This window comes from Leucopleurus acutus (genome assembly GCF_964270905.1).
Source record: "Leucopleurus acutus genome assembly, chromosome: 6".
NCBI lineage: Eukaryota > Metazoa > Chordata > Mammalia > Artiodactyla > Delphinidae > Leucopleurus > Leucopleurus acutus.
This window is the reverse complement of record NC_139149.1, coordinates 92,019,133-92,044,047: the sequence shown is the minus strand read 5'-3', so window position 1 is coordinate 92,044,047 and position 24,915 is coordinate 92,019,133. Positions and strand designations below refer to the sequence as shown.

Below are 24,915 nucleotides of genomic sequence, written 5' to 3'. Positions count from 1 at the left end.
AAAACAAAAACAAACAAAACAACAACTAAAAACAAGCAAAAGGCAAGCAAAAAACCAGACAAATGTCTCGTTTTAACGGAGCTCAAATTCTATTGTGGGGTGTGGTAAAGATACATATTAGTGAAACACTGATGAACATAGATGCAAAAATCCTCAACAAAATACTAGCAAACAGAATCCAACAGCACATTAAAAAGATCATACACCATGATCAAGTGGGGTTTATTCCAGGAATGCAAGGATTCTTCAATATACGCAAATCTATCAATGTGATAAACCATATTAACAAACTGAAGGAGAAAAACCATATGATCATCTCAATAGATGCAGAGAAAGCTTTTGACAAAATTCAACACCCATTTATGATAAAAACCCTGCAGAAAGTAGGCATAGAGGGAACTTTCCTCAACATAATAAAGGCCATATATGACAAGCCCACAGCAAACATCATCCTCAATGGTGAAAAACTGAAAGCATTTCCACTAAGATCAGGAACAAGACAAGGTTGCCCACTCTCACCACTCTTATTCAACATAGTTTTGGAAGTTTTAGCCACAGCAATCAGAGAAGAAAAGGAAATAAAAGGAATCCAAATCGGAAAAGAAGAAGTAAAGCTGTCACTGTTTGCAGATGACATGATCCTATACATAGAGAACCCTAAAGATGCTACCAGAAAACTACTAGAGCTAATCAATGAATTTGGTAAAGTGGCAGGATACAAAATTAATGCACAGAAATCTCTGGCATTCCTATATACTAATGATGAAAAATCTGAAAATGAAATCAAGAAAACACTCCCATTTACCATTGCAACAAAAAGAATAAAATATCTAGGAATAAACCTACCTAAGGAGACAAAAGATCTGTATGCAGAAAATTATAAGACACTGATGAAAGAAATTAAAGATGATACAAATAGATGGAGAGATATACCATGTTCTTGGATTGGAAGAATCAACATTGTGAAAATGACTCTACTACCCAAAGCAATCTATAGATTCAATGCAATCCCTATCAAACTACCACTGGCATTTTTCACAGAACTAGAACAAAAAATTTTGCAATTTGTATGGAAACACAAAAGACCCCGAATAGCCAAAGCAATCTTGAGAACGAAAGAAGGAACTGGAGGAATCAGGCTCCCAGACTTCAGACTATACTACAAAGCTACAGTTATCAAGACGGTATGGTACTGGCACAAAAACAGAAAGATAGATCAATGGAACAGGATAGAAAGCCCAGAGATAAACCCACGCACATATGGTCACCTTATCTTTGACAAAGGAGGCAGAAATGTACAGTGGAGAAAGGACAGCCTATTCAATAAGTGGTGCTGGGAAAACTGGACAGCTACATGTAAAAGTATGAAATTAGATCACTCCCTAACACCGTACACAAAAATAAGCTCAAAATGGATTAAAGACCTAAATGTAAGGCCAGAAACTATCAAACTCTTAGAGGAAAACATAGGCAGAACACTCTATGACATAAATCACAGCAAGGTCCTTTTTGACCCACCTCCTAGAGAAATGGAAATAAAAAGAAGAGTAAACAAATGGGACCTAATGAAACTTAAAAGCTTTTGCGCAGCAAAGGAAACCATAAAGAAGACCAAAAGACAACCCTCAGAATGGGAGAAAATATTTGCAAATGAAGCAACTGACAAAGGATTGATCTCCAAAATTTATAAGCAGCTCATGCAGCTTAATAACAAAAAAACAAACAACCCAATCCAAAAATGGGCAGAAGACCTAAATAGACATTTCTCCAAAGAAGATATACAGCGTGCCAACAAACACATGAAAGAATGCTCAACATCACTAATCATGAGAGAAATGCAAATCAAAACTACAATGAGATATCATCTCACACCAGTCAGAATGGCCATCATCAAAAAATCTAGAAACAATAAATGCTGGAGAGGGTGTGGAGAAAAGGGAACCCTCTTACACTGTTGGTGGGAATGTGGATTGATGCAGCCACTGTGGAGAACAGTATGGAGGTTCCTTAAAGAGCTACAAATAGAACTACCATATGACCCAGCAATCCCACTACTGGGCATATACCCTGAGAAAACCATAATTCAAAAAGAGTCATGTACCAAAATGTTCATTGCAGCTCTATTTACAGTAGCCCAGAGATGGAAACAACCTAAGTGTCCATCATCGGATGAATGGATGGAGAGGATGTGGCACATATATACAATGGAATATTACTCAGCCATAAAAAGAGACGAAATTGAGCTATTTGTAATGAGGTGGATAGACCTAGAGTCTGTCATACAGAGTGAAGTAAGTCAGAAAGAGAGAGACGAATACCGTATGCTGACACATATATATGGAATTTAAAAAAAAAATGTCATGAAAAACCTAGGGGTGAAACAGGAATAAAGACACAGACTTACTAGAGAATGGACTTGAGGCTATGGGGAGGGGTAAGGGTAAACGGTGACAAAGCGATAAAGAGACATGGACATATATACACTACCAAACGTAAGGTAGATAGCTAGTGGGAGGCAGCCGCATAGCACAGGGAGATCAGCTCGGTGCTTTGTGACCGCCTGGAGGGGTGGGATAGGGAGGGTGGGAGGGAGGGAGACGCAAGCGGGAAGAGATATGGGAATATATGTATATATATAACTGATTCATTTTGTTGTGAAGCTGAAACTAACATACCATTGTAAAGCAATTATACTCCAATAAAGATGTTAAAAAAAAAAAAAGATACATATTAGTGAAACAAATACATATATTACATGTGATATGATATAAATGCTCTGCAGAAAAATAAAAATAAAGCAGGGTAAGTGCTAGAGAGTGACAGAAAAAAATGAGAATCCGGAACTCTTCCTTTTATCATTTTCCATTTTCCATCCTTTCATTAACTGAGTATAAAAATCCAGAGAGTTGATCTATTTACATCCTAGGGGCCGAAATAAGAGTTGAAGAGAAACGTTGAAGAGAGAAGATTTTCTTGTTGAAAGAGAAATAATTTTTGGTATTTATATTCCATTGCTTGAATAAAGAGAGCTGAGAGACTGATTATACAAATGCACAATGACCAGGCCATACATAAATATAGAACTGATCTACAATCTGTAGTAACCAGACCAGGAATCCCTTGCTGTAGTAAGCTCTGAATAAACAGACTTTGCTTTCCTCGTCGGGTTGGTCTTTATTTCCACAGAGCTTACTCACAGGAAACTCCAGGAGAGGGGCCACACTTGCAAACAGCTGGAGCACAAAGGGCTTCCGGTGTAGAATGTAGAACTGATGGCAGGCGAATTCAATGGCTTGACGCAACTGGGGATTGCTTTCATAGTCAGAGTACACCTATGGAAAAATGTCACCATATTCAGAAAATTCCTTAACAGCCTACTAGAGTTGTGTTTGCTTTTAAAACTCATAGCCATGGGAAGCATGGACGGAAATGACTAATTTCATAAACTGATGGAGGGGAGTGTAAAATGGTATATACCTTCTTGAGAGAGATCTGGCAATATACATAAAAATCCTAAAAATATAGATATGTCATATATATATATTTATATACTTATATATATATATAAGTATATTTATATTTAATCCTAAAAATATAAATATACTTTTTTCTCGGGAAGTTTGTGACTAGTGATTTATCTTAAGAAAACAGACAAATGTACAAAGATATAATATATACAATAATGACTGCTGCAAGGTTGCTTAAAATAGTAGAAAATTTGAAACAACTTAAATTATTCATAAATTGGGGTTAAGTGTATTATGTATATGCATTCAACAGAATACTATCAGTTATATTTTAAAAGATGCTATATAGTGCTACAGGGAAAACTCCCACAATATTCTTAGTGTCACATTAAAAAAGGTAGGTAACAAACTTGAATATATGGTACGATTCAACTTCTGTTTTAGAAAAAGTAGGAGAGAGTACCAAGATTTTCAAGATGTGTAAACGATGGTTATCTAGGGAGAGGATTATGGGTGATCTTTTTTTTTTTAAATAATATTCTTTTTTCTTTAAACCCCACATTTGTTTATTTATTTATTTTTGTCTGTGTTAGGTCTTCGTTTCTGTGCGAGGGCTTTCTCTAGTTGTGGCAAGTGGGGGCCACTCTTCATCGCGGTGCACGGGCCTCTCACTATCGTGGTCTCTCTTGTTGTGGAGCACAGGCTCCAGACGCGCAGGCTCAGTAGCTGTGGCTCACGGGCCTAGTTGCTCTGCGGCATGTGGGATCTTCCCAGACCAGGGCTCGAACCTGTGTCCCCTGCATTAGCAGGCAGATTCTCAACCACTGCGCCACCAGGGAAGCCCCATGGGTGATCTTTATTTTCTTCTTTAAACTTTTCTTTATCTTTCGAATTTTACAATGAGCATTTATTGTTTTTGATAATTATTTTAAACGTTATACAGGAAATTCCAACTATCTAAAAATAGGACAGAGTGCCCTGATGATATTAAAAGTCAATTTCTTGGGCTTCCCTGGTGGTGCAGTGGTTGAGAGTCCACCTGCCGATGCAGGGGACATGGGTTCGTGCCCCGGTCCGGGAAGATGCCACATGCCGCGGAGCGGCTGGGCCCGTGAGCTGTGGCCGCTGAGCCTGCACGTCTAGAGCCTGTGCTCTGCAACGGGAGAGGCAACAACAGTGAGAGGCCCGCGTACCGCAAAAAAAAAAAAAAAAAAAAGTCAATTTCTTGCCCCTGTAGTTGAGCGAACGCCACTTTACACAAACATGCATTACTTCCATAATTTTATTAAAATTTCCATAAAAATGAGAAGTAAGATGAGCCCTCAAGGCCCCTTCTGAACTTTATTCAGTACTCCTAACTGTAGCCATGTACACATTAGGCATGACTAAGTGAAAACTGTTCCTGCTGCATTCACCTCCTCCATCCTTGTCATACCAAATTTAATAGCAATGAAAATCTTTATTCAGATAGAGGTTGGAGACTCTCTTGGGAGAAACATCAACTGAATGCTTGCCATACATTTGAATAATGGTTCTCAAGCTTCCTAGGGCATCAAAACCACCTGGAGGTCTTGTAAAAACACAGATTACTGGGCCCTGACTCCAGACTTTCTGATTAAGTAGCACTGGGATGGAACCCAAGAATGTGCATTTCTAACAAATCCCCAGGTGATGCTGCTGCTTCTGCTGCTGTTGCTCCAGAGATTGCGCTTTGAGAACCACTGGTCCAGAAGAAATGGGAAAGCAGAGCCCAGGTCTGGGAGATCTCAGAATAGAATGGAATATTATGATCTTTTGGAAGTTTCTAGGGGGGGTTCATTTGGTGCCTTTTGAGGTCATAAAAGAAGATAATTCCATCATTAAAAGTTTTGGTACAGATCTTGTTGACCTGTTCCATGGGCAGGAGAGGACAGCCTGTGCACCTGCAGCATGGTGGGCAGAATCCACTGGTAGCCGCTGAGGGAGAAGAGGTGATTGAAGTGCACAGCGCTGTTGATGACGGTGGCCGCGTACTGCCTGAGCAGGGCACTGTCTTCTGGGTGCAGGATCAGAGCCCCGTTAAAAACGTTGAGGAAAAGCATGATTTCATCTCCCCAGGGAAACTCGCTCGGCATGCCCAGGAACATCTCCTCCAGGAGCTGGATCCACAAGCTTTTCTGAAGAGTGTCGAGGCCAAACAGCTCCTTCCCCGCTGTGAAACATGAAACAGCAGAGACAGAATTAGCCCCACGCCAATCCTGTCAGTGTGGAGGGCAATCAAACCCCAGGGCGCTGCTGTTTCCAGCTCAGGGACATGAAGATCTACTGCTGATACGCTTCCCAGAGCAATATTGCAGCCACTGCTGTGACACCTCCTAGCCCTTCAAGTACTTTCTTCATCACCTCTTTGATTCAACTCTGTGGGCAAGACAGGGCAGGCAGGTGCAGTGTCTTGCTGCTGCATAAGCTGTGGCTTTGAGAAAAAATAAGCTATTAAGAAAATGGCAGGGCTGGGACTTGTTCTTGGTCTTTGAACTCATGGTCAGACTAGAGCTGTGTCTACTATTTCTCTGGAGCTTCTGGATGAAGATGTAGAGCATACAGATGCTGATTTAAGTAAACTGTCCCAGATTAATAACTGAGTAACAGAGCGTGGTTTCAAAATGGGTCTCTTCCAATTTCTCTGTCTCAGTCTCTCTCTCTCTCAATTTGAATAATGGTTCTCAAGCTTCCTAGGGCATCAAAGCCACCTGGAGGTCTTATAAAAACACAGATTACTGGGCCCTGACTCCAGACTTTCTAATTAAGAAGGTATAATTTAGATAGAGTAAAAGGCACAGAACATAAATGTAGAATTCAATGAATTTTGACAAAAATACCCACTCAGGTAACGAACACGCCAATCAATGTATAGACCATTTTCATCACCTGAGAAAGTTCTCTCATACTCCTTTCTGGGAAATCCATTCCCCCCAATCCAGAGGTAACTACTGTTCTGATTTCTGTCACTGTAGATTCGTTTTGCCTCCTCTTGAATTTCATATAAATATCTGTTCTTCACTTAGTCAAGTGCTCTCCTAACAATACCACACTACTTCCTTCAATTGCTTACGATTAGCTTAGAGCAGTGGTCTCAGGATTTGGTCCTTGGAACAGAAGCACCAGCCTCACCTGGGAGCTTGTCAGAAATGCAAGTTCCCAAGCCCCCTTCCAGAGCTACTGAATCAGAAACTCGGGGCTGGAGGGTGGGACCCAGCAATCTGTGTTTTACCAAGTTCTCCAGGTGATTCCTGTGCCCACTCCAGAGCTGAGAGCCACTAGCTTAGAGAACTGTCTGCCGATTAAGATAGAGACATCCTCTAGCGGAGGACAAAAGAAGGGCAGGAGAAGAAGCCCAAGAGAGGAAATGCTTCTTTCTTGATACCTTGAGGATCACTGAAGAGTGAAAACTCCGCATCAATAGCACTTCGAGGGAATGAGGGCAGTCGGAGGAGGTCTTCCTGGAGCATGGAGACGTGGGACTGCTTGTGGGCTGTGGGGATCTTCTGGGTGAGGGAGATGAGAAACAAAACCCTCCCCACTTCCTCCAGCTTCCGAGTGAATACCTACCGGCAAAGGCAGGAGCAGATGAAAAGTAGAATTGGCAATTCTGAAATTACCAAGAGTGAAGAAACTGAAGTGAAAACCTTAATGGCAAACCGGGCTGATTAAAAATTGAAAGATGGGGGAAGTAAAATGGGAGAGAAATATTTTTTCTTTACCACACAGAAAGAGCAAACAATACTTAATTGACTCTCACTTCCTGCATCTGTCCTACAGAAGGAAGTGTTTCTTATGGAGTTTGCCAGCTAGAGGAGGAGAACAAGGCAAGCACTGTCAAGAACAGTTCAGTAGTAAATACAGCCCATTTGTTTGGATGTCATAATATAGAAGACCTTCTCCAACAGGAGCCAGTCAGTTCCAATTGCTTCTATCATTTCTACTGATGCCTTACGCTGTTTCTGGGTTTGCCTCTTAAAGACTGAAATGAGCTCCAGGAAAAACCTATCTTGGAACAAAAGCTAATAGGACCTAGATTGGTGGTCCTTTAGCCCTTAGTTTAGATGATGTGAACATGGGTCTTTTGGTCCTTCTCTTAGTGCCTTTTCTGTTGCTGATCAGTGGGCAGGGGGATGTGACTAGGAAGATGATAAGCAGTGAGCAGCTGTGGAGGAGACTTCAGAGCCAGAACCACAGGTCTGTCTATTATTATCTCCCTAAGGAAATTAGAAAGAAGTCTTAAGATCCCAACTTGGAGTATAAATAGAGTAAGGGCCCCATTTTATGTTATTCTCTTAAAATGTGTTCTTAAACATGACTAAAAAAACGCACTCGTGAAGTGCGGTTATTAATTATGGTTTTCATTATTTTGCTGCCAAAATCAGAGGCTGGGATAATTTGTGGGGAATTGTTTTAGGAATTATTTATATTTTAGGTCTTACAGTTTTGCCCAACACCTCACACTTTGTGATACATTCACTATTTTCTTTCTTCTAAATGCAATTTAGGTAGTTAATACTATGTTTTTAATTACTTAAGCGGTTGGATTCTATGCCATCCCCTGAAGATATTTTTGAATAGCATCCTTGCTACATGCGGAAAAATTGAAATAATAGTTTGTTTCAACATTTTATTAAAAATAAATGAATATAACACAAAGACCACATTAAAAGTGTATCATTATTAGAATTGTGTACTACAGCTATATTTCGCTTGCAAAATAGTGAATTTCCTTAAGCTCAAAGTCTGATTTATGATGAGATGTGTAAACGTTATTCTGTTCTTCAATCTTAAATCTAAGTGCAGCTGCTTGATTCTGTTTCCTCCTATTTTAAGAGCAGTCAGTAACATGTCCAAGGTCAGATCACTGGTCAGTGGCAGAGATGGGACTGAGTCCAAATCTCTGGACCTTGGTGCAGGGCCTTTTGCAGGCACACTACATTGACCCCTTTTATTTTTTTCCACCTAGCATAAATTTCTGGGACAACCTTCTTATAGCTACACTATGTGTACTTCCAATCCTGCTTTACAAAAATGTGGAGTGAAAATCCAAACTTAGAAACTAGTAGGTAAATAAATTAGAAGATTTCTGTTATTTATACCCCAATGATTTCTCATAGCATTCTCCAAGTGAGTGTTTCTTAATACCTTTACATTATTCATCCAATGTATAAAAACTTGGTTAACACACTATTTTGGGGAACGATCTATTGACCAAGGGCCCATCATTCTCTCTCTAGAAAGGATCATAACAGAATCACAGAATCTCAGGGCTGGCAACCGTTTACAGATCATCTATCCCAATGGCATGACAAAATAGAATAAAACTGTGGTGGTCAGGCACCTGTTTCTGAATGAGCTCCTGTCCTTTCTCTGGATGCATATGTACAAGGTTCAGCTGTGGAGACACGGATCTCCTAAAAGGGTAAATATCCCGAACATAGGTCTGTGGTGGGATTACACAAAGACAAAAAAAAAGAGTTCAAATAATTAAACTCTGACTCTCATTTCCTCTTTCCCCAAAGGTCAGACAAACATGTTATGTATTTTCTGATGGTTTAGATTCTTACTACTTTACGCTCCCCAATTCTACAAAATCCTAGGGAAGATAAACACCCTCCTCGGGAAAGCTTCAATCTCCCCAGGCTGAGTATGCTTTCCAAAGTCCAGGATGCTCTGTCAGGAGCCAAGGAGCCAGAGGCCATTTACTAAAACCCATTCTGAAGAAGAAAAGAAAAGCCCTGTAAAGTGATGTCAGTGGTCTTCCTGAGGTTTCCTTTGTTCATTAGATCACGTTACCACAATCATGCTTAATGTGGTAGAAAGCGGCACGAGAACAACATTAACATTCCAAATAAACACGTGTACTTACAATACGGGCAACTTAAGTGTTCATCTAGATGTAATAATGATGTGACAAAGTGCCTTACTTATCTCCTTTAATTATTACAACGACCCTAAAGTAGCTACTATCATCACCTTCCCTTTACAGACAAGGAAACTGAAGGGTACAAAGGTAAAGTGGCCAGTCCAAAGCTAATACATCAGCAGTGAGGTGGTGTGAACCAAGCGGCCATACGCCTCACCTATAAACAGCGACGCCCCCCTGAGTGAAGCTGCCCTCCGGAAAGGCATAATGGGCTTTTGACACAGCTCTCCATGAGCGTCATCACTGCAGTCTCACCTTATTGTAGTGGATAAGGTTCCATCGTTTATCCATGAGAAAGTAATGTGTAGACTGGGATTCTGGGATATTAAAAAACTCCAGACACTCCTAGAATGACAGCAATTTTTAATAAACATTTATTGAGATCATATTATGAGCCAAACAGTAAGCTGAAAGGTAAAAATGTCGTAAAACAAGGTAACTTCCTACAAGGAATATATATGTATTTATATCTTACACACATTTTATATATTATGTGTGCATATATATATACGTATATATATTATATACACACACATATATATGAACATTTACATGCACACAGCTATCCAAAAACATGACAGCATAAAGACTGATTGTGTAAGGTAGTGCAAGATAGGGGTAGGGGATTAAGACGTGCAAACTACTATGCATGAAATAAATAAGCTACAAGGATATATTGTACAACACAGAATATAGCCAATATTTTAGAATAACTATAAATGGAATATGACCTTTAAAAATTGTGAATCACTATGCTCTATACCTGAAATGTATATAATATTATACATCAACTATATCTCAATTTAAAAAAAGCCTGATAGTGTAATACAAACTATCTGCTCTGTTCTCATAGAGCTAAAAGAGGTACAATTACAATGTAGACTTGAGTGATGAACTGTGAAGGCACAGTGGCATCTACTGGTCTCAATATCAGGAAGAAAGCATGTTTAGTAGCAACATTAAGAATAATATGAACCACAGTGATTAAGCACTTATTATCTACTATATTCTATGCTCAATGCTTTCAATGTAGAGAACTTGTATAACCTGTGCTAATAATTGAGCACTGTTGAAAAAGAAACTGAGACTAGAGAGAGCCTGTCGTTTGACTTATTTAGATAACACTGGTTGTGGTGGAGCCTGGGTTTGAACTCACTGTCTGCCTTCATGCTATCCTACCATCCAAAGTGAGTAGGAAAATGAAGTGGCTGTTAAAGTTTGCTTCACTGGGCCCGAGAGATGCTCTGGAGATGAAGGAGTGAGGCCTGGAGGAGGCTTAATGACCCTTTCTACTGAAATAAAATACACAGGCTTGCAAAACTGAATTTCTCAGAGGTCTTTTCTGGGCCGAAAGTTTGGGCTCCAGATAAACAGGGAATCACTGCACTACTGTACTTACTACTTTCCCTTAACAACCCTACAGGCATGAGTAACAATGGACTGCGTATCTCTTAAGGGGCGTAACTGTCATAACCATTAAAAATACTTTCTTGATTCACTTAGTTTATTCTAAGGTATATTTTTTCTGCCTCTCCAATCACTTCTGTCAGTGGCAAATCAAGACTGTGGATTGTTCAACGCGATGCCACAAAAAGCGTCTCTGGCGTGGACTGTCACCTGACCCCTAGAGTTTGTCCCAGTGCCCTTGGCGTGCAAACCCAGGGCAGCTCCAGAACTGCCACAAGTGATGCCAGGATACTCCTAAGCAGGATTCACAGCATCTCAAGAGGAGTGTCACGTGGCTGCTGTAACTGAGAGGGAGCCAGCATGATCTTGCCTACATCCATGTGGGGAAAATTATGCAAGGAAATAGAGGAAGTACACAAGAGTGGGGCAGATTCTAGAAGAGGTAAATAAATGCATATATTCATTTGAAGATAGACAAAGGCAATTTAATTCAAAACTGGATGATCAGTGAAGTGGCCATAGCCACTGTGCATTAAAAACAAATCACTTCTGTCAAAAGTCATCCCTACCTTTAACAGGGCTTCAAACTGAGTATCTTCATGGACTGGTAACTGGGTTGGGATATCACACTCATTCTGTCCATGAACTACCAAGGTCTTGGTACCTACAGAAGGTAAAAATCATAATAAACTGACTTCTACTATAAGAAAGTTTATAGATAAAGCAAAAATTATTAAAATATTATCAATAAGCTGATGTTTTTATTATTATTATGATTACTACTAGTGAGGGTTTAATGTGACTTGTGCATTGTACTAACTGCACTCCTTTGTTTCTAGTTAAATATATATATATATATATATATATTTTTTTTTTTTTTTTGCGGTACGTGGGCCTCTCACTGTTGTGGCCTCTCCCGTTGTGGAGCACAGGCTCCGGATGCGCAGGCTCAGCAGCCATGGCTCACGGGCCCAGCCGCTCTGTGGCATGTGGGCTCCTCCCAGACCGGGGCACGAACCCATGTCCCCTGCATCGGCAGGCGGACTCTCAATCACTGCGCCACCAGGGAAGCCCTAAATATATATCTTAAATATGTTTACTTATTATTTAAAAATCATAGCTACCATTTATGGAGTTCCCCATACTTTTAAATGGTTTTATGTGCATAATCATATTTAAATCTCATAGCAACCCTATGATATGGGTATTATTATTTTCACACTGCAAATGAAGAAACAGAGAGAACTTATTCTTATAAATAAGAACTTATAAGTAACTTAGTCAAAGACACAGTTATTTAGTGGAAGAGTCAGAACTCAAACCTTAAGCATTCCAACAAATAATCTATTCCTTTATTTTAAATGAGATGATGAGGTAATAATGGTTGAGAAGATACAAACAGAGCTATTAGCAAAAGCTAAACAAGTACCTGAAAGGTAGTTTACATTTACATTTTCTGTGTTCTGCTTGGCTGGTGAGACAGTGAACATTATGATATACCTTGATTTATAATGAGTTGTTTTTAAGTGTATGCCTGACAATATGTTTCTTTGCTGTGATAAAAGCTGATCTCTTTGTTGAGTAACCTATAGACACATAAATATACCATCACCACTTACTGAATGCTTACCACGTGTCAGGTGTGGCAGCTAGTATTGTACAAACCTAAACTCATTTATTCCTCACGATTATGAAGTATGAATCATACTCCCATTGTATGTGTCAGTAAAGAAAGCTTTAAAAGTGATGTCCTTTTTCATAGCTAATATTCATGACACAGATGATAAATGGCAGTGCTCTGATTTTAACATAGGCCTCTTTGCTGCCAGAACCTGTGTTCTTATTTATATATAATTTTGTCTTTTTATTTCAATACATGTATTATCTCACATTTTCTTAGACATTGCACAAGGATAAAGGCTTGGCAAAATTTCATCTCCAAGAAAGGCAAGCTATCCAAAGCGAAAAGGAATTGGACCTAGAGTTTATATCACACTGCATGTTTTTTTGTAATTTTCCTTCCTGCTTTTCCCTTTTCCAATTTTTCATAAAGCCATCTCTCAGTGAGTTTACAAAAGCCTGGGGTCCCTGCCATGCAAACAATAGTATTCTCCCTGCAGTGCCAAAAATTCATTCAAAAAGGCTCTCAGTTCAGCTGGCCCTCTGCAATAGACTTAAATAAATCTTTAACCTTGGCAGTCCTTCAAGTACTGATTCACGTGGATCTCAGTTCTGATGTCTCCCTTTTCATCTGGCAATTGCTGACTTTTAAAGGGTCTATTGTACTTCTTCAGATTGTATCCAACAAAAATTCTTTGAAGCACTCAATCCCAGGGTCAGAAAATTTTCTCATGAATGAAAGAGACACTTGGTTTGTAAAAGCCTTATTTATACTCCTAAAAGAGTTATGTCTTCCAAAAGCAGTACCTGGCATTGAAGCGGTCACCAGGAGCTTGACCTCACATTGCTCCTTCTTCATGGTCTGCTTCAGATCCTTGAAGAACAGGCCTTCTACGTAACCGACCACCTCCCACAGGAAAGTCAGAGTGGCTGAAATGGCATCCATCCCCCACTCGCAGGGGGTCCGCACAAAGTACATGATTAATCCTACCTATAAGTCAGAACAGGAAGTGGTCACAAAGTCACAGTAATTCTGAGCTTGCATTCTCATTGCCTTGGCTTTTCATTTTCTTAATTAAATATTGTTTTTTTGACTTTGAATTCTCTGTTCAAATGCTTCTCTAACACTTTCAGTGGAAGTAAGCAGAAGAAGGGACAACGGGAAAACTGGCCTGAACAGGTTGCCATATATTTTTATGTCATCACTAAAATACTTACTGCTATTTTTTTTTTTAACATCTTTACTGGAGTACAATTGCTTTACAATGTTGTGTTAGTTTCTGCTGTATAACAAAGTGAATCAGCTACATGTCTACGTATATCCCCATATCCCCTCCCTCTTGCGTCTCCCTCCCACCCTCCCTATCCCACCCCTCTAGGTGGTCACAAAGCACCGAGCTGATCTCCCTGTGTGATGCAGCTGCTTCCCACTAGCTATCTATTTTACATTTGCTAATGTATATATGTCAATGCTACTCTCTCACTTCATCCCAGCTTACCCTTCTCCCTCCCCATGTCCTCAAGTCAGTTCTCTACATCTGGGTTTTTATTCCTGTCGTGCCCCTAGGTTCATCAGAACCATATTTTTTTTTTTTTAGATTCCATATATATGTGTTAGCATACCCTGAGAAAACCATAATTCAAAAAGAGTCATGTACCACAATGTTCATTGCAGCACATTTACAATAGCCAGGACATAGAAGCAACCTAAATGTCCATCGACAGATGAATGGATAAAGATGTGGCACATATATACAATGGAATATTACTCAGCCATAAAAAGAAACGAAATTGAGTTATTTGTAGTGAGCTGGATGGACCTAGAGACTGTCATACAGAGTGAAGTAAGTCAGAAAGAGAAAAACAAATACTGTATGCTAACACACATATGTGGGATGTAAAAAAAAAAACAAAATGGTTCTGATAAACCTAGGGTCAGGACAGGAATAAAGACACAGACGTAAAGAATGGACTTGACATGGGGAAGGGGAAGGGTAAGCTGGGATGAAGTGAGAGAGTAGCATTGACATATATACATTAGCAAATGTAAAATAGATAGCTAGTGGGAAGCAGCTGCAGCACACAGGGAGATCAGCTCGGTGCTTTGTGACCACCTAGAGGGGTGGGATAGGGAGGGTGGGAGGGAGACGCAAGAGGGAGGGGATATAGGGATATATGAATATGTATAGCTGATTCACTTTGTTATAAAGCAGAAACTAACATACCATTGTAAAGCAATTATACCCCAATAAAGGTGTTAAAAGAAAAAGGAATTTTTAAAAAAATGACATATACATTTTTTCAACAGAAAACTAAAATTATGGACCGACATAAGGAAGTTCTACAATGCCAAAGGGAGACAGAGAGGAAAGAGACATTTACTGAGTGCCCATCACGTGCCAAGGATTGTGCCAGGAGGGGCTTCCCCATACAAACAGTGGTGAATTCAGCTGACCATGATTCACCTTCAGTCATATAATTAATGGGAACTTATTGAAAAAAAAAATCTCCTAAGATCTTTTTCTCTTATTGTTGCTTCCTATTTGGAAATGAATATTTATAACCTACTGGAGGTGAAACTCACCAAGTAGTTGAATAGGATGTGAGAGGTCTGAGCAGGAAAGTCTCCGATATTCAGGAGAAGTTTGCGCAGCATGTACATTAACTCATCCTGAAAGAACAACAGAATTTCTAGGTCTCATTCAGCTGCCATGCTGTAGGAAATAAAATTAACTTCTTGAAAAGCAAGGTAGGGGGATTTTTCTTACTTTTGCCCACATGTTGATTTCCCTTATGTTCAGAATTTTAATATGGTATTTGTGATACTTGTTAAATAGCATTTAAACCAACTGTAACACTGTCTCCTAGAAGCTAATACATGAAATTACTAAGCAAGAGTCCAATTTTTAAATAAAAATGTAGACTGTGTCTATAGGTCACAGGCAAATCACAGGAAAGCTGTACATTTAGTCATCTCTATTTGCTGTGGCTTCCAGGTGTGATGGAAATGTGAGGAGGATCTATCTTAAGAAACCATTAAACAAACTAGGTTTATTGAACTTCATAGTTCTGCTTCCTACGTTTCAAGTCAAAGAGATAAAGCTGGGCCAAGAGAGAATAAATGGAGGTGTTTCTAATTAACCTTCCTTTCAGAAACTTAATCTTCCAGTGAACAGGACCATAACACAGAAATGAAGAAATAATTTGTAATCATCAGGGTATTTTGCCATTGCTCAGAAAATGACTTTTATTTGGCATAATCTTCTCACAGGGTGACCTGATAAATTAGATTTTTTGATTAATGGAGAGTTTCAACATGCTCTAACAATACTACCTGCACCACATACTACCAGCCAGTCAGAATTCAGTAAACGTACCGAACACTGAAAACATTAAACTGAATTTAATCTTTGTTTAAAAGACTGAGAATCTTTCAGTATCTTAGGGTCATTACTAGCAGGGTACCATATACATACGGAGACATCAGTGAATGGAGAAATTCAAAAGAAAACAGCCAAGTTTAACTTGTTCATCATTATCATCATCCAAAGTACTTCTCGGTTATATGTCAGAGGACACCAATGTTGCATGCGTGTCACTATAAAGTCCACTCCTTGTCTTTAACCATGTTCACACACATAGCTACACAGCTACACTATAAAGAAAGAGGAATTTACTTGTCTGTTGCTGATGGTCAGTTTCTCCAGGAAATGTCGAAGAACTGTTGATGGATCTTCAATTAGACAATTCCATAAGACTTGCTGGGCCACAGCACTCACTTCAGAAGAGAAAGGAAATTGAATAGTCATCTTAAATGGAGATAAATCTATTAGATAAAGTATTCAAATAATTTACTAAACTTTAATAGGTCTCTCTCAAATTCTTGCCTTACAGAGGTTCTGTGAACTCTTTTTCTATTGAAAGGCAGGTATCTGTTCTTTTTGTTGTTGTTTCTGAACATTTTAGCCTATAAGGAAAATGTGACAAAAGAGTATAGGATGCCCTTTAAATATCAGCATTGCTTTTGTTAAAAATGCATTTGTGATATACAGTGGAATATCATTTAGCCATAAAAAAGGAAATCCTCCCATTTGTGACAATATGGATGGACTTTGAGGGTGTTATGCAAAGTGAAAGAAGTCAGACAGAGAAAGAAAAATGTATGATCTCACTTATATGTGGAATCTAAGAAAAACCCAAACTCATAGATACATAGGACAGATTTGTTACCAGAGGTGGGGGGGTGGGTACTGGGGGGAGGGAAGGTGGTCAAAGTTTACAAACTTCCAGTTATAAGATAAATAAATCCTGGGGATATAATGTACAGCATGGTGACTGTCGTTAACAATACTGTATTGTATACTTGAAAGCTGTTAAGACAGTAGTTATTAAAAGTCCTCCTCAGGACTTCCCTGGTGGCACAGTGGTTAAGAATCCGCCTGCCAATGCAGGGGACAAAGGTTCGAGCCCTGCTCCGGGAAGACCCCACATGCCGTGAAGCAACTAAGCCTGAGCGCCACAGCTACTGAATTTGCACTCTAGAGCACACGGGCCACAACTACTGAGCCCACGCACCTAGAGCTCGTGCTCCACAAGAGAAGCCACCACAATTCGATGTCTGCGCACCGCGACGAATAGCCCCCGCTCGCCGCAGCTAGAGAAAGCCCACGTGCAGCCACGAAGACCCAAAGCAGCCAAAAATTAAAAAAAAAAAAGTTCCCATCATAAAAAAAAATTGTAGCTATGTATGGTGATGGATGTTAACTAAACTTATTGTGGTAATCATTTTGTAATGCATACATATATCAAATGTTTATGTTGTATACCTAAAACTAGCACAATGTTATATGTCAATTACATCTTAATAAAAAAAGAATACACTTATGAATCTTTGTTTTGGAAATTACCCTAATGTTAACAGTGGTAAGTATTTATTAAAGTCCCACTTCATTGTTTATTGTATGCAGAAATCCCTAAAGTAATTATTTGGTTTAGAAAATATGCTTTGTTTAGAATGCACACGAATTAGACATGACCTTTCATTCTTCACATGAATGTTTTAAATAATAACTCCCACAGCAAGATGACATAGTTGAGCCAGTAACAGTTAGGGTTCCCACTTCTAATGAGGGTGTCTCAGGAATAAATAATTATTCCTAATGTGAAAGAAAGTGCTACTTCTTTGGGAAAAGTGGTCAGTCTAAGGTTGCCTGAAGTGCCCAGGCTAAGAAAGCAGGTGGGTAAAAGTGAGTAGGGGGTAAGCATTAGATGATCTTCAGTTTAAATGGTTTAGTTTAGTTTTCTAAACTAGGAATATAGAGTTTAGCATAAATTTATTTTTCAGCCTATATTTAAAATAAATCATACCAATTTTTTTTGTTTCAGAAGCTAACCATCCAATTAAAATTGAGCTATATAAATAAATAATTTAACAGATGTGAATATAAGCTTTAACTTTCATGTATCTTTATAAATAATTAAAATAGACGTGGGTTTTTGTTAAGTTGAAATTGGTTGCAAAACTATCTTTATAACACTATTTATATTCTAATTGCTAAGTACGGCAGTTTAATGCTTAAAACATGAGAAATACAGAAAAAGACAAAGAGGAGAATAAGACTGACAAGTCTACCAACCACCAAAACAACTATAAACATTTTAGAGTATATTTTTTCATATATATGAAATATATATATTTACATGTATCTTTAAGTAATATCATATAGAAAATACTCTCTGGTACTCACATTTTTAATTATAAATTGAACACTTTTATGTTAATATTTTTCTAATGTGCACAGAAAGCTGTCATATGGAGGTACCATGATTAACTAATTCCTTATTGTTGGACATTTAAACTCTTTTCGAATATTTGCTATTTTAAAACTATACAAGGTACAGCGTTCTCTGTAAACCTTAATTCACCCCTCATTACTGCCTTAGGAAATTGCTAGATGCCAAAATCTGTGTCAAAGGGTGTACACACTTTTAAGGCTTATGGTGCATACTGTGAAACTGTTTCAGAATGCTTGCATTAAATTTTTACTGCCGTCAGCAAGGTGTGAGGATAATCTTTTCTCTGACTCTTTACCAGCTATGCATAATTTCTTTTGAAAAAATCCTTGCAATTTTTTATATGAAATGTAAGATTTCACTGTTGTTTTAAACAACAGTGTTATTTACAGATTTAATTGGCTGTTAGAGTGTGTGTTTATATCCTTTGTCCATTTCTCTACTGGGGTATAAAAATGTCATTATTGAGTTATAAAGGTTCTTTTTTTAAAAAAAAAAAATCAAGAATATTAACCTGTTATCTGTGACAAATGTAACTCATCTTTACCCCTCCTTTATCATTTCATTTTTCAATTATTTTCTTTACATACTACCTTTGGAAAGGAAATCAAGTGAGAAAGATGGCATTAATGATGTCAAGCCAATGGCTAAGATTTCTAAGGTGGCCAAAATCACTATTTGATTTCTCCGTGGCCAAATGAGGGTTGGTCTGTTCTCCAGTCCTAAACAACGCTCCTGGAAAAAACTGCCTATTTTAAGTGCAATATCTTGGTCATAAAGTTTGTGGGAGGAAAAGGTGGAGAAAGTGGTAGTGTTAGTTCAGCCTACTACAAATCTGTCATTACAGTATGTCCATAAAACAACTCCACATGTGGCCAGTGGTTCATGGCTTCGAGGGCACCCTACTGCTCTTTATCAGATGAACGCCTTCAGTATTTATTAGAGTTACTGACGGTTTTGACTAGTCAATACTGTATACCTGTTGGGCTTCCCTGGTGGCGCAGTGGTTGAGAGTCTGCCTGCCGATGCAGGAGACATGGGTTCGTGCCCCGGTCCGGGAAGATCCCACATGCCGCGGAGCGGCTGGGCCCACGAGCCATGGTCGCTGAACCTGCGCGTCCCGAGCCTGTGCTCCGCAACGGGAGAGGCCACAGCAGTGAGAGGCCCGCGTACCGCAAAAAACAAACAAACAAAAACTGTACCTGCTACTCCATCTTCCCGCACCTCACCATCCTCCATCAGGTGGACAATGGGGAGCACTGCTGCACAGATGCATGCCGGGAACACAGCCTGCGGGGGCTGAGGCACGTGGGGGCTGGGCATGTGTTCGGTGGTGTGCTCCTCATCTGAAGAGGGAGACAAAATCGGTGTGCTTTTCTCAGTTCAAGACCTACTTATGGAACTTTTTTTTCTGTGCAGATATCTAGTCGTGCCAGCATCATCTGTTGGAAAGACTATTCTTTCCCCCATTGACGTTTCATAGCACCCTTTTCAAACTTGAAATCAACATACATGTAATGGTTTACTTCCGGTTCCAATCTAGTCCCTTGATGTGTATATCAACCCTCAAGTCCATACTGCACAGTCTTGGTTACTGCACCTCTGTAGTCAGTTTTGAAATGGGGAAATGTAAGTTTTCCAACTTTGCTCTTCATTTCCAAGATTACTGTGCCTATGCTAGGGTGTGGAACAGTTGGAACCCTTATGCTTTTTGGTCGGAATGTAAAACGATACAGACACTTTTGAAAAGAGTTTGGCAGTTTTCCTCACAAGACTTATACATAATGGTTCATAAGAGTGTAATTCATAATAACCAAAGGGTGGAAACAACCCAGAAGTCCACTCTAACTGGTGAACGGATACACAAAATGTGGCGTATCCATATAATGGAACAGTATCTTGTAATAAGAAGGAATGAAGAACTGATACATGTGGCAGAATGAATCGACCTGGAAAGTATGCTGAGTGAAAGGATCCTGTCACAAAAGGCCACATACTCTATGATTCCATTCATATGAGATGTGCAGAGTAGGCAAATTCACAGAAATAGAAAGTAGATTATTTCTCGTCAGGGGTTGGGGGGAGTGGTGGATGAGGCGTGACTACTAATGGGTATAGGGTCTCTTTTGGGGATAATGAAAATATCCTAAAATTAAGTAGGGTTGATGGTTGCACACTCTACAAATATACTAACAACCACTGCATTATGCACTTCAAAAGGGTGACTTTTAGTATGTGAATTATATCTCAATAAAGGTGTTAGAAAAAATATAGATATGCCTTGGGCTGCTGTGATTAATTAGCATTGGTCATTTTTGAAGTTTTCCAGGGTTGTGCAGTGAAGGGTTGAGAACCACTAGTTTCTGTACAGCTTTTTGATGACTTTATAAATCGTGATGAAATCTGTATAATCATGAAGGAGCGAGTCCCCAGACAGTTATTTATCATTAGAGAAGCATAGTTTTTAAATTCTTAGAACTGAAGAGTATCACATTTCTCCCCCGGAATCAGATTTCATTACAGGACTGGCACGAGCTTTGTTCTTCCTTTGATAAATTATTCCAGAACAGCATTCTAAAGCATCCTACTGAGTCTTAGCTATGCACTGGAATCACCTGAGAAGATTTTAAAAACACTGAGGTGCTTGAGTCCCACCCTTAGAGATTCTGATTTGGTCTTGGGTGTGACCTGGGCATTTTTAAAAGCTCCCTGGTTGATTGTAATGTGTAGCCAGTGTTGAAAACTGTTAACTGCCTAGAATGATGTTTTACTGAACCCTCAGCAATATGATGACATGTAATGTAATTAAAATAGAACCAATTTATCAAGGACATTTGCTGGATTAAATCAACAATTTTTTTTAGAATACCACTCACCTAATATACATTTTTAAACTTTAAGATCATGAGACAGGTTATTTAATCAAGACAGTGTAATGAAGTGAGATAATCATATCAAATAAAAATTGTTTCAAAACACACAAGTCATGAGGAATAAAGGACACATTTGTAAGAGGACACACCTTCAGCACTGACGGCTGAACGCACTGACCAGACTGACCCTCGGCGGAAGGAATAATTCCTGTGGGAAGTGCTGGAGGTACAGGATGGACTCACAGACAGTCGACGGGCTGCCAGATTGGTGACTTCTTCTACTGGCAAAGAAAATGGGGAACGTGAACTTAGGTTTTGTAACAAAATAGTTATCATCACTATTATAGTTGTACTTACATCAAAGTGTATATAGCTCTCATAGCATAAGGCTTAAGTAATTTAGAGTGTACTTTGGTGAGGAAAAAACACCTACAGAAAGGCAGACAGAAAATTCCTCCCAAAGATTTCACAGAAGTGGGGCAGAGAATCACTGAATTGAGAATGGTTCAGAAATCATTTTTCTGATACCAACCAGAAAACTGTCTGCACTTGTGAAGGCTGAAAGTAGTTAATGGACTAACCCCATTTTTAATGATGAAAGATTGATTGCGTATGTTTTAGCACACACTCTGGATTCAGCTGTTGCCTGAATCACAGTCACTGCTTGGTCCATTATCATATTAGTTCATTCAGTGTGGCTAATGTCCTCCTCTGTAAACAAGCCAGCTCTAAACATTTAGAAAAAGACAACTTTTTTCTCTTTCTTTAGATAGTGTCAGGAGGTAAGAGAGAGAGATAGAGGGAGCATATCACCTCATGTCACATAAAATCGTCAATGTTTATTTCAAAGCAAGTCCTTTTCCTTTTGTGTGACTCAGCGCCCCCCCACCCCACAAAGAAGTCCAGTGTGTAGAGGGCACCTTCTTCTTCTGGCTCTGAGTTGGGTGTGCAGGTGGGCTCGTAGCAAGCCTCCTGGGTGATGGGGATGGCGGTGATGAGGCTGGCTTCTCGACCAAGACGTTTCTTCTCTTCCTCCTGTTGCAAGTTCTTTAAGATGTGTTCTGCCCTTTGATGGGAGCGGGACACAGCCCGGGCTGAAAAGGATTTCTACAGAGACATGAAGGCAAGTTTACTTACTAGCAACTCTTCTGCAAGGTCACATGTATAAAAAGTGTTCTACTAAATGTAGACACAGATGTGGTACTTTGTTTTCAGGAAATGTTAGGGCATCCGTGATCTAGTTTCATGGAGATTTATTTGTTTGCTTCTTTTTCTACCAAGTTTCCAGGCTGTGTACAACTAAGACATTCCTTTTCATTCAGTCGGGATAATTCTTCAAGGATGTTTGTAATTTCGGGAAAGAAAAAATGTTATTTTACTTAATCTTATTTTAGGATAAAATATCAATGATCCACTCTTTAAACACATCGAATAAACATTTTTAATGCTCTGTTTCCTTCCAAAATTTCTTGAACTCGTTTTAAATGAAGGACATTTACTTCATAAGGTTAATAAAAGAGAAAGTCAGAACCATGGGAAGGAGGAGGAAAGATCTCTTTCATGTAAAACAATTAATTATGTGATTTATTTCATTTTTGTATCTTAAGTATCTACCACACTGCAAATACTTAATATTTAGAAATATTAATGTTAAATAATAATAAATATAAATAATAGAAAATACAGTGGCACACTGTAAATACTTAACAAGATTTATAGAAACAAAGCTACTAAATGGAAATTATGAGAATTGGTAGTGTTACTATGGTTGAATGTAAAATATGACTCTGTTTACCAGCAGCAAAAGCATAACAGATAAGAAACAATAAAGGAGAAAAGATTCACTTTGCAAAGGGACCATTCTGTTTTTGCCTTAATCATGATGCTTATGCTGAGATAAATTCCAAGAGCTCTGGGGATGAAGTAATTGGTCTCAGAGCAGGGAAGTGATCACTGACGTTCTTCACTACCAATTTGAAGTGATGTCTATGTATAGTAGAAATTCTACATCTTTGTTGGCCAGTGGTCACATAGGATTAAAGAGACAGACAAGGGATGTTGGTCACTCTTCTAAAGGACAGCTGTCATCAAAGTTCCCTTTATGCAGGGTATTAACATAAGACTAAAGGTTTCCAATAGTGGATGACACAACAGCAATTAAGGGCATTTGATGGGCCACATGGCAGTTCATTTTCAGAGCCAGGGGTTAAGCTGGTTTATTATAACAAGATAAGGGAAAGATAACTGGATATAGAATTAGGGGCTTTGGCTTGAAATTCACTGTGAAATTGGGAAGAGAATGTACTTGACTCCAATGAATCTATCACATGTATGAGAAAAAAACCAAGGATCTTTATACCAGTGGTTCAGATGCAGGAGGGAAGAACCAAGCGTGCCTTTGTCTTTGGCACAAAACCATCAGATATGAAGGTAGTGTATGCAGAAGAATTAAAAGAAAAACATTCTGATGGGTAAAGAGTTCAAACAAACAGTTCAAAGAAAACTACAAATGCCTAGAAAATATATGTATGACATGCAAAAACGTTCAACCTCGCTTCATATATTCAATCAACTTTTTAAAGATGTGTGAATAAAAAAGCCAATAACTTTGTTTTTTGCCATTCAATGTGGCATTAAAAAATAATACTAGTTAATTTGAATAAAGAAGACATTTTCCTATTGTGTTATATAAGGGTAAAATGGTACAATCATCCTGGGGATATTTTGTGAGATATAGCAGAAATCTTTAATATTCACATACCTATTGCCCTAAATCCTGTGGGAAATTATGCAAGGAAATAATCATGAATTTGTGTATAGAGATGTGTTCTTTTTCTATATTTGCTTTATCTTCCAAATTTTCTACATTATTTGTAATTTAGGAAAATGCTATGCAACAGGTGAAAAAGGCATATTTTGAAGATTTATTTTTTCAAAAGGCACATATTCTTGGTTCTTGTTTATAAATAGGCTGGGTTCTAAACTTAACTGTTTATAAATTATATTACTTAGAGCAGTAATGTATTAGAAGAGCCTAAGACCTGAGCTCTCAGAGTGATGTTTCTGATGATGATACTGATGATCAATAAGGTAAAGAACAGACTAAGGTCCAAACGAGGACAGCAAGAGCAGGAAACTCAGTTCTTTTTCTTATTCATCCAGAGTCAATCTCATTCACTTTTGGGTAGCTTATGTAGGTTAAATGAATTGTTTGTTTTATAATAAAGAGAGGCAAAAGTACTACCTTTGGCTAGGAAATCAATGCCTAATGCTTTTAGTAGCTTTTATTATAAGGTGGCTGCTTCTATGATTACAGAACAAAACTGTTTTGGCTTCTGGAGGTCTGCAAATGCTCACCCCAGATGTCAGTTCCTTCTATCTCAAGAACTAAAGGCCTTTTGTGGTTGATTTTCTGTGCTGTTATTACATTCTTATGACAACTGTCTCACACATCCATTGTTCTCTCTTACACGTATACCATGGAGCCTGAAGATTTTAGAAAGAAAGGGCCTGTTACTCACAGACTGGTCTTCATTAATGGGGTCCTGGACACTCCCGCTGCACTGAGGGACCCAAGGGGGGTCAAACATCGGGACAGATGGCATTCCAAGCACTGGGGAGGGCAGGGTGAAGTTTATACTGGGAGGCGGGATCTGTTAGTTGATATCAGAAGAATGAAGTGAGTAAGATGGAAAATAAGATAGAATGAGTCTGAAGCAAAATTATGACATAATCTTTTAGAGCATAGGATGTTATAAGGCACGTGAAGAACGTCTCTGGGCCTCAGTTTACTCATTAATAAAATGAA

The 24,915-nt window shown here is 38.8% G+C and overlaps 1 protein-coding gene across 5 annotated transcripts in view; it reads right to left on the bottom strand.

Annotated features, from left to right (window-relative positions):
- The window catches only part of UNC80 (unc-80 homolog, NALCN channel complex subunit), a gene marked incomplete at both ends in the record, with an annotated part of 242,147 nt that overhangs the window by 50,056 nt on the left and 167,176 nt on the right, over positions 1-24,915 (bottom strand). For 4 of the 5 annotated variants that reach the window (XM_082840708.1, XM_082840711.1, XM_082840709.1 and 1 more), the window contains 13 exons: positions 3,198-3,332; positions 5,390-5,658; positions 6,871-7,051; positions 8,830-8,931; positions 9,670-9,759; positions 11,391-11,485; positions 13,249-13,432; positions 15,026-15,112; positions 16,119-16,219; positions 19,437-19,580; positions 21,257-21,388; positions 22,028-22,214; positions 24,629-24,760. In XM_082840708.1, coding sequence (XP_082696834.1) covers positions 3,198-3,332; positions 5,390-5,658; positions 6,871-7,051; positions 8,830-8,931; positions 9,670-9,759; positions 11,391-11,485; positions 13,249-13,432; positions 15,026-15,112; positions 16,119-16,219; positions 19,437-19,580; positions 21,257-21,388; positions 22,028-22,214; positions 24,629-24,760 — 1,839 coding nt within the window. The remainder of the gene's footprint in view (positions 1-3,197; positions 3,333-5,389; positions 5,659-6,870; positions 7,052-8,829; positions 8,932-9,669; positions 9,760-11,390; positions 11,486-13,248; positions 13,433-15,025; positions 15,113-16,118; positions 16,220-19,436; positions 19,581-21,256; positions 21,389-22,027; positions 22,215-24,628; positions 24,761-24,915) is intronic. The other variant, XM_082840710.1, reaches the window with a different exon arrangement.